The sequence below is a fragment of the Solanum stenotomum genome, chromosome 8 (assembly GCF_019186545.1).
Source record: "Solanum stenotomum isolate F172 chromosome 8, ASM1918654v1, whole genome shotgun sequence".
Classification (NCBI taxonomy): domain Eukaryota; kingdom Viridiplantae; phylum Streptophyta; class Magnoliopsida; order Solanales; family Solanaceae; genus Solanum; species Solanum stenotomum.
This window is the reverse complement of record NC_064289.1, coordinates 25,225,468-25,236,497: the sequence shown is the minus strand read 5'-3', so window position 1 is coordinate 25,236,497 and position 11,030 is coordinate 25,225,468. Positions and strand designations below refer to the sequence as shown.

The 11,030-nt window shown below is 32.7% G+C and overlaps 1 protein-coding gene across 3 annotated transcripts; it reads right to left on the bottom strand.

The window, feature by feature from the left end:
• Positions 1-6,307: 6,307 nt before the first annotated feature.
• LOC125872930 (uncharacterized) lies at positions 6,308-8,976 on the bottom strand. 3 transcript variants are annotated; one of them, XM_049553738.1, is made up of 2 exons: positions 8,881-8,976; positions 6,308-8,226 (listed from the first exon to the last, which is right to left on the bottom strand). In XM_049553738.1, the coding sequence occupies exon 2, from the start codon at positions 8,124-8,126 to the stop codon at positions 6,453-6,455; it is 1,674 nt and encodes a 557-aa protein (XP_049409695.1). In that variant the 5' UTR covers positions 8,127-8,226; positions 8,881-8,976; the 3' UTR covers positions 6,308-6,452. The 3 variants fall into 3 exon arrangements, with proteins under 3 accessions (XP_049409695.1, XP_049409696.1, XP_049409694.1); XM_049553739.1 differs by having other exon boundaries at positions 8,914-8,932; XM_049553737.1 differs by lacking the exon at positions 8,881-8,976 and adding an exon at positions 8,624-8,811.
• Positions 8,977-11,030: the final 2,054 nt, after the last annotated feature.

Below are 11,030 nucleotides of genomic sequence, written 5' to 3'. Positions count from 1 at the left end.
TATTTGGCATGAATTTGGTGCTCAAATTGTAAGAATATATGAAGGTTGAAGAACATGACTATTTAAAAAATTTCAGAATGTACAAAAGTTAAATATTTGATTTTTTTTTATTTTCTTAATATTTTATTTCTGATGTGTCATTGAAAAATGACATGGAATTACATGTGTAAGAGGTTGTATTACACACACAAAGATCTGATGAGAAAAATATTTAAAATATAGTGTTTTAACGAGTTTAAGGGTTTAGTTGACAAAATGTTAAGTAGGAGGGTTTGGAATACAAACGCATACAAGTATAAGGGTTCATCAGACCATTTTGTCTTTGTTTTATATTAAGGAACATGATTATTTATTTATTAATAACTCTTATATTGCTAATACATCCTACTAAACGATCCAAAGTATCCAAATTTCCTTTTTAAGCTCCGTATTAATAAATTGAGTATCTTCATGTTCTTTTTATAAATAAATGCTTGTAATTATATATTAATACAATCTTCCAAATACACATAATTTTATATAAAAACACTAGTCTGATAAATCAATAATAGTAGAAACTAGTTCTTCCTTAATATAATTTCCTCACATGGCATGAACAACCTCTTCACGTTGATATGAATCCTTCTTAAAAAAAATTAAAATTATTTTGTTTTACGAGATGTTAACTTATGATAAGTTTAATTATTTTGTAAAAATAGAAATCATAAACTTAAAAATTCTACCTTTTAAATGAATTTGAATTTTGAAAAATTTAAGTTTTGTTCAAATATCATATATAAACAAAAATTTCAAATCATCACTTCAAATTTAAAATCTAAATTGCATGGCCAAAGGACCCTTAATTTTGTCAAATAAAGTTACTATATACTTGTACCGGTAAAAAAAAATTAGAAATTCAATAAAATCTTTCTTATAAAAATGACTATCTTCTACATAAAATAGAAGTGAAAATTCACCAACAAATAAAAAAAGTGAGTGAACAAACACCAAAAGATGTGTTAATGAATAGTCAAAGGGACATGCCAATCAATGGCGAAGCGACGTATATTTGAAGAGTGTCGATCAACACCCCTTCATCAAAAAATTATATTGTGTAACTAGATAAAAAGAAATTATGTATATTTATTACACTCCTTGATTTTTAGGCAATTTGACTTCTTCATATTTTGACACCCCTTAATAGAAATTTTGAGTCCGCTACTGATACCGATCAAAGACATCACCTCAAAAGAATAGCAAGTAGAATTGGAATTAGGAATATATTACTAGAAAACGTCATCTCAGGAAAGCTTCTGCATTATCTTATCAAAAGATGTCTATTTGCATTTGTTGCAAGGCATATCACTGTGTTTAATTAATTATTTTCACTTAAGCATACATGTCTTCAGAAAATTATAGAATAACAACGGTATTAGCTTACGACAAAAACTCAAAAAGGTAAATGGAACAACAACAAATAATATTAAGTTGATGAAAAGGGAAGTTCCATGTATACTACCTACTCCCTAAACTAATAATGGACACAAAAAAGAAAAATGGAGTTTCATTATGAATCCTCAACTCACTTAAACAAACAAACAAACAAACAGAAAGGGAAGCCAATATTGAAATAAAAAAATGTTACATTGCTTATAATATATAGTATTATACACTGTGAAAGTGGAATTATTAAGGTTCCTTTTCCACATTTATGGCCAATATTGAACCTTTCATTAACTTCAGAAGCCAATAAGTGAAGTTTCTGGTCTTTGAAAGAGACAATTAACATGCCATGAGCCAGAATTACTGGAAAAGTTAGATTGCTTGGTGTAATAATTAATCCACAATGCATTATGATATCTTTTTAGTGCTCAATACATCAAAGGGTGTGATGGCTTAGTAAAAATTCCTCCACCCTTAACAAGAGGTTTCAGTTTGAGCGCTAAGAATGAAAATCTTTCCCGTTATTAGGTCCCGGAATGAATTCTGATTGATTTGAGCCAATAGACGAATACATGATATATTTAAAACTTTATCAAAATTGAAAAAAAAAAAACATTTTTTATATAATATAATAAATATTATATCTAAATACATGATTAGTACTTAATAGAATATATCCCAACAATCTTCCACTTAGTTTTTAATCATGACAATTGTTAGAATAAACCATATCTAAACGTATGGTTAATGGTATATACCCCAAACATATACAACATCTTGTACTAGAACTGATGATGGATGACAAATAGAGCATTATATTTTTACTCAAGCAGTGGAGCAGTTGGAAACGTTGTCCTAGTGCAATATACATGCAAGTTTCATTGAGGTCAAATTTCAAGCTGCCCTCTAAGATAGCGATGAGGCATATCTGGAACTTGACCTAGGGACAGTGGTATAGATACTTTTTATCTATACAGAGACAAAAAGAAGCTTCAAGACTAATCAATTTAGAAATAGTCATCACAAGCACTGGAATAGAATTTGGAACTTCCAAAGAAGGTGCTCTTGATTTCCAACACATACTAAAAGATGTTTCTAAGAGAAACCCGCTGTTAGCTTTCTTTCTCTTTTTTTGTGTTTTCTACAGATCCATTGTAGACTGAAAATCTTCACAATTGAATATAATATATCTAACAGTTAACTCCTCTATCAATGGAGGGGCTTCAGTTTCAGTTTTTCTAAACACAATGCCAGTTATATTTCTATTATCGCCAAGAAGTGTGTACATGCTAGGTATTCATTGATATCTTCAGTGTCATTTACAAACAACAAACTATAAGCGAGATTCTCCAGATACAACACACATTCTAAGCACAGAAAACTAAAGATTAACATAAGCCTCTCCTATCATGAGCATGTATAATGTGTATTCTTAAACTTTTCTCCGTTGTCATTCTAGCATAGGTTACTATTTACCACTTAACAAGTTAAGGTAAATATACATGTTATTCCGGCAAGACAATAGATTCAAACAAACTGCTTTATAGCACTAACTTTTTAAGGCAAGGAAGAAACTTAAGCCACATATACAAGTAGCTTTGTATTGACTATATGACATTTTCACCAACCACTTATACGACATATTATATGAAGAATAACATACAGTAAAACAACTATCTGGCATAGAGCATCGGCAAATACCCTGCAACAAAATAAATATGGATGTCTGCAATTAATACTAAGGCAATAAGTATAATGGGTCAGCACTCAGCCATGTAGTTTATTGCGATATGCAGCCAGATTAGTAATATGATCTAGTAAATCTGCTTTTTTACAAAAGATGGACCCAATACAATACCAACTTGAGGAGTGATGTTGAAAGTTGAGAATCATTAATAAAATTGCATAGAATATGTTAATCAAGTTGATTAAGTTATGCTACCAAGTAGAATTTTACCATGGCATCAAAGATCTACAATCTTAGAAGAGACTTACATCACTTTCGTCAAGTCGCAGGTGACCTTATGCTGCTTGTCTGACCAAAGTGTTCCTTTCTTTTCATAAGTTCACAATTAACAAGTTTTATTTCTTTTGGGTCACCGTTCAAAGCAGCACCGTTCTTATTTCTGTTTTGAGTGTTTCAATGGTACCATGCGTCTTTTTAGCAATTATTCCTCATCACTGTCTCTTTCAAGTTTCAACTACTATTCTGACCATTTTCCAATTACTTTTCAAGAAAGCATTCCTAAAACTTCTTAATCTCTTCTTTTTCGTCATGGATCATGGTCTAGGTATTGAGTGTTTCATCTGAACATTGAATTCTAACTCGGCAACTTTTTAGTTTCTTATCATTCTATGTTGATGTTGTTAACATTTGCTTCACAATACCTCTTTCAGCTGATGAGAATAGATTCTTTCTACTACAAGAAACACTTTCTTATGATGTGCAATTACCAGAGATTTTCCAGAGGGAAGAGTGTTGGCACTGCTTTTCTTTTCAGTGAAAGTTCACTATTCCAGTGACACAATTCAAACAATTGTTTACACTTCCAATGATGTTTAGTATTTCTTGTTGTTAAGCATCCCACATTGGTAGTGGGATGGGCAATTGGTCTTCTTATGTAGACTTGGCCAACCCTCCCCTCTTGAGATAGCTATTGAGGTTGAGTTAGGCCCAAGTGCTATATCTATCATGGTACCAGAGAGCTAGGTCCATCCAAATTCATGTTCACCACCGATGTTGATCTTGATCCACGCACTAGTCTTCCAGCCCTAGGCATGACGGGGGGTGCTAAGTATCCCACATGGGTAGTGAGATGGGCAATTGGTCCCCTTACATGTACTTGCACAATCCTTCCCTCTTGAGAGCTAGCTTTTTGAGGTTGAATTAGGCTTTGGTGCTATATCTATCACTTGTTTCCAAAATATACAAAAACCTATTCCCAATCTTGAGCTTTAACGGTAGGTTATATTTTAAGAGAATTACTAACAAGTAAAGTGTAGAATATTCTCAATGATTGTGTAATTAATTAAGTGGATATTCTCAAAAACCTCCTGTTTCTTTCAAAATAGAATATTTTTGTCATGATGACTGAGAAAAATTCCTTGTAAGGAACGATAAATCATTCAACCAATAATGCCTCAATCCTAAACTAGTTGAGATCAGTTATATAAAACAATTATATCCATTCCCATCTATTCAGGTCCATCTTGTTCTAAATTTGCATATAAGGAGCATCCTAGACAATTATATTTCCAAAAAGAAGTCGAGAAAATATATTAATGAGCTAAAATTGACTGCAGATGCAATACCCGCAAATTTTAATTGCCATGAATTTTCTCAATCACTAAAGATACAGATCAGATAGTACATTCACTGAAAAATGCTCAATAGCGGATGGTTAGTTAGCAGAGGAGAAGGGTCTGATCTACTTGAAGCAAGAGATTCCTCCTAGTTATTCAGATACCATTTCTCATTACCTATGATTTTATCATGTATTAACATTAGTTCGAATAGAGCATTGTACAAAATCTAGTCAAAGTTCATCTCCATAAAATTAGATCAAGTTTGGTATGTTCAGATAAGTCAGTTAGAATCTCAAGATCGGGCAGGGCTCTAAAAGTAAAAAGGATACTGAAGGACTAAATATCAGATCTAACTCTCGAACAATTCAGTATGCTACAATTGAGATGAGACATCAAAAACTGGACACTTTGACATTTTTCAATGAAGAAATTGTTTTGAGTCCAGGAAAACTCATTACAGCCCATTAAGTCGCTAAAGAAGTCACTCATACTTCCTTATCAAAAAAGAAGTAAAGTAATTAATATTCAATAATGACAAATACATCACAAATTCAAGTGATACTAATAGTTAAAAGACATTGGAAAATATGAGTCCTTGGAACATTACCTCAGAGTAGAAGAATAGAAGCTGCCGTGGCATATCAGCAACATTATGCATATTAGAGAACTAACATATAAGATAGTAAAAAAAGATAAACTAAATTTATTTGAGTTATGTTGTAGTCCCTTTGTTCTAAATTAGTTGTCATGGCTTGCCTTTTTGTCTGTCCCATATTACTTGACCATTCCTTTAAACACCAAGCCTTCCCTTCTCTCACAACTCTTAACGTTTGTTGTGCTAATACTCTCTCCACTCTGATCTATATGAGTTCTTTCCATTTGGAATATTGCGAAATATTTGACATCATTCCACTAATTAAAATTACTTTATACAACTTTCAGAACTTTTAAGAGTTTTAACTTATTTAACTATTTGAATATTAACTTCGATAGGACGCTTTCTATTTAAACTAATCTTTCGCCTATTACTTCAAATTGACATTATAATTTTGTATTTGGTCAAACAAGCCATATAGAATAAAATGGGAGTACTATTTTAGTACTTTATAATATCATAATGTTGAGAGAAATCTTCTTCACTAATTCAGCATATCAAAGTCAATCTTCTCAAGCAAGTCTTTTTTCAAAAACTCCTCACTTTCAGTATTGCTCTTCACCTCCATCAAACGAAGGTCCTTCTTATAAGGATTGAGAAAAGAAAGGGGCCAATTATCTTCCCAACAACTCTAATAAGGTGGTACCATAAGGGAGATCAGGAAGTAAGACTTGTATACCAGATTCGAGAGTAACAACAACTCCTCCTAAGTCCCAAACAAGAGTAAACCGAAAGAATTTTTTGTAGAATGGGATTTCTCATCATCATAATGCCTTATTAAGTGAAAAGATCTTTCACCTAAGTGACCAACTAAAAGCGGGCCTCATTGATCAAAATAAGTTAAACGGGCTGCCTAGAAGCATAAAAACACTGACTAAAAATGTCTAAGAATCAGAGTACTGCAACAATATTACAGAGAATAATATATCCAAACATGATGATCACAACCAGCACTTGTACAACATATTTAAAATGTAGAAATACAACATACCTATAGCTAAAATGAAAATTGGGCAGGCAAGCTTACAGTTTATGGTTCAGGTTGTCACAACACTGCAAAACTGTTGTGCTACGCATCTTCTCTTTGTATAACTGAAGGAGTAGGTGGTATCATTATCGCATTTTGACCTCTTGTATGAGACTTGTCTTCCACGAAGGGTTGCTGTCTATCAGGACTATGAACTTCAGCTGCAAATCTGCTGGGGTTTGGGGTGCTGCTTTTTATTATTGGAAAGGAAGAGGAGTTGTTTGCAAGAGGAGAACCTGAAGTATTATATAGCCCATCTTCACGAGGCAATGGTGATATACTTTCATCTAGTTTCCTACAAAATTTATCTTCCACGATGTCATAGGAATTTCCGGTCCTTACTTCCTGAGCAAGAGAGCACCAACAGCAGAAAAGCCATAGTGCACAGTCAGCAACAGAAGGTTTACCACAACAATTATTGTAAGGAGGCAAATTGTATCTTTTTCTCATCTGAATCCTCCAAAAACCACCGTATAGTAACCCGAACAGACAAAGAAAAATCCCAGTAACTCCTAATATCCCCCTGACAGTATCACTGTCAATATTAACAGCAGCCAAATTGAAGATCCAGAAAGGAGCCATACAGAACAGAAGAAAAGTTGCAATATGAACATACATATTTCCAAACCCAAGTCTCTCCATATTCCAACCAAAAACACAAAAACTGCAGAACAAAGAGAGATATGCCAAAGAAATATCATCCCAAAAATCAAGAATGCCTCCACTCCATTGTGGTCTAGTTTCAACAAGTCTCCCTTCATCTAATGCAAAAGAAAATCTCTTTTCCAATGCTTTTCTTCTCAGTTGGCTAGCACTGCTGCTCTCGGTAGCTGTTGTTCGAAGTTGTGCTTCCTCGTCTAACTCAGTATCATAATCTTTTCCTAGAGGGCTGAGCATACAGTAAACTCCAGCAATGGCAGGTGCACCAATTGCAACTGAGATACATATTCCTACCCCAATAGCTGGTCTTTCTGACCTCTTGTAACCCAAATTAAGCCCACACAGAGCATATTGAGCAAAACAGTTGAGATTAAGTAATGCGACAACCACCATCATGTGTGTCCATTCATGGGGCTTATAAGTTCCATTTTTGCAGTAAACCTTTCTCAGCCTGGAAATGTCTTCTGGCCTCCATCGCATTAAAAGAACAAAGTGATATAGCCTTTGCGGGTGCTGGTATAGACACATGAGAGTAAACAATGCATTAAGAATTTGGTTATTCACTTCAAACCATGTATCTCTCATAGATTTCTTAGGGATGGCATGGTTCAACATCCCCGTCATCACAAGAAACAAAATTGCACCAGAAACAGCTACACATACAATCCAGATAAAAAGTACAATATTCAGCGGATTTCTGAACCACTCTTTGCACATTTTCCTAATAGCTGGCCAATCCAATTTCCGTGAAAGTAGTCTAGTAATACGTTGACGGAGATGAAGGCTGCCAGAAGAAGGTACAGTTCGAGAAAAATCATCTCTTTGATCAGCTATCTGTTGAAACTTTGCGGATGGAGAACCCAAATTACCAAAGTTGAGGAACTTTAGCCTTTTGGGAATAGCAAGAGTACTACCCTGGAAATGGCTCTGAGAATTTTCATTACTTACAAGTCCCCTTTGAGATGTTGAAACATGCAGAGGTACATGAGTCTTAACTTGACCACCCATAGGTTCCTCAACAATACCATGATGTTCACCATTGCCAGCAGATGTCATTTCAATGTTTATTGGATTCACAGTCAAAATATTAAACTTTACAGATCATTATCTTCAGCTTTTCCTCTTCAATGGGGGCGAACAAAATAAGCATCTATATCTGTAAATTAAGAAAGCTACATCAATAATCAAATGCTTCCACATTTCTGGTACAAAAAAAAAAATCTGGCAAGTTACAAGACCAAGCAAACAGGTTAACAAAACTAAAACACATAAAAACCCTACAAACTTGTCATAAAATAAGCTAAATGAATTTCCTTAAAATTCACTCAACACACACCATAGGCATATAGAAACTAAACTAAAAATAATAGCAATAAGTCCGCGAATCTTAATAGCCCAGTTGATTGACTACATGAACTTTCACCTGATTGTTCGATTCCCCTAATTTTTTTCCAAAAAAAAAAAAAAAGACAAACCAAATAAAACATGAGCAAATGAGGGGACTGGCCAAAGCAGGTAGAGAAATAACTAATAAGACAAAGAAGTCAACATACCATGAAGACAGCATAGAGATGAGAGTTATCTGAATAAAAAATTGAAGTTTTAATTTTCTGGGTTGTACTCCATTAACCTAAGCTTCAATTCAATTTTAACAATAAGCATCTTTAGAATTATTTCAATTTTTCTGGGTTTACTTCATATGAAGGAACAGGGATATGCCAAAAGCGACCCAAAGAGAAGATAAACAATACAAAAGCCAAATGAGTAGTACTATACAAGCAGAAAAATGAAAAGCATCAAAGCTACTTACCGATCAGAAAAGGAAAAAGAGGAAAGCGCTCACCTTGTTCAAATATCTTTCCCTTACATGTGACACAAACATTGATCCATTTTTATATTTTTTTTTTAACTAAATGATTTAACATATTTAATACTCCAATGTTTTTATAGGCTTAGTTTAGAATTAATTGCCAAAAATATATTGAACAATAATATTTTTACGAGCTTGTTTCATATTTTAATTATTCACTTTTTCTAACTGAATTACTATGATAGTTCCAATAAAAAAGAAAAAATATTTGGTACTCCTCTATTCTTAATTACTTGTTCAATTTTTCTTTTTTACTTGTCTATTTTGACAAATCAAGAAAGGACAATATTTTTTTATCTATTATACTTTTAATTAATTAATTTTGAAAGAGGTAGAACTTTTTGAAAATCTTAATTTTTTAACTCATTCATTTCATAATTAATAGGGATAAAATAATAAATTCACTATGTCAATCATTATTTTTTTCTTAATAAATATGTCAATTCAAAAGTGAACAAGTAATTATGAACCGAAAGAGTAGTTGAGAATGGGAACAAAAATACTTATAGTTAAAATTTGAAATTAGTAAAAAAAAAATTTATAATTCAAATGGTGTGTTTTGACCAATATATCTTTGATTTATGTGTCAAAATTTTTATTTTATTTTAGTTGAACGCAATTAGATAAAATATACAGATGGAATTGGACAATGGGAGGGTGCCAATGAAGTATCCACATTTTGGTCTCAATTACCCAACACAAAGCGTGTGATTGATTATTCTCAATTCTATGCTCCTTCAACGTGTTAATTTGCCGTGTCTAATTGTTTTCCCTTATTCGGTGTTAGGTTGCAACTTCAGATTTTATTTTAAGTTATTTTTTCTTTGTTTCTTATCAAATATTGGATATTTATTTTAAGTTTAATTAATTCAAATTTATATCAAAAAATTTCAACTTGGAAATAAAGTACTTTTTGCCTAAGCGATTTAAATATCAAGGCTTGAACTTGTAATTGATCTATTGGGAATGAAGGACAATACTTTTTTACGTGATTGTAGCATGTCACGTTGACTTACTCAGCCATATCAAGTAAGTTTCGTAATCAAATTTTAAGCAAAAAGTCAATCCTAAAATTGACTTAGTATTAACTTACTGGTATTGAGTTATATATTGGATAAACGATTGGTGAATAATTAAATTTTTATAATTAATGATTTATCGATGTAAGAACGGATTACTCAATTTTCTTATCGATATACTATTAACTCGTTAAGAGTTAAAATACTTACACTTTTACTTCTTATCGGTATACTATTAACCCTAATTTAATATTTCTAATATATATTGTTGTTGACCCTAAAGCTCATTTAGTTATCTATCGTATCAATTATTATATTACTATTATTAACCCTAAAGAGTAAAGCCTCCCTTTATTTAGTACTCTATTTTTTTGCTTAATTGCTCCTAGGTTTTCTTGCTCAGTTGTTCTTTGTTTTGGTGCTTTTCAGACATGGTGTGTTTGGTAGGAAGGAAAAATTTTCCGAAAAATGTTTTTCAATTTTTTCATGTTTGGTTGGGTTAAATGTTTTGAAAAATGTTTTTCAATTTTCCTTAAATTTAAGGAAAATGACTTCCCTTCAAAAATTAAGGAAAACATTTTCCAAATCTCTCCTCCAACTTCAAATTACAATTATTTTTTTTGAAAAAAATAAACTTAAAGCTTTTTTAAAAAAAATATTTTCAACTTCCATTTTTAATATTTTTACCCCATCCTCACCCCCTACGCCCGCCAGCCCCCTNCCTCCCCAAATAAAAATAATTTTAAGTTTGTTTTTTAAAAATAATTCCAATTTCAAATTTTTATTTTCATCCCACCCCCACCCTTACCCTTGACCCCCTCCCCCCGCCAGCCTCTCCTACTCCCCCAAAAAAAATCAAAAAATTAAAGTTTGTTTCTAGAATATATTTTCTAATTCAAATTCTTATTTTTCATCTGACCCCACCCCCCGGCCAGCCCCCTTACCAGCCCACCCCCCACCTCCAAAAAAAATTAAAGTTTGTTTTAAAAAATATTTCCAATGTCAAATTTTTATTTTTCACGCCAACTCGCGACCATCCACCCCCTCCCCCATCAGCCCCCCACCCCCTCC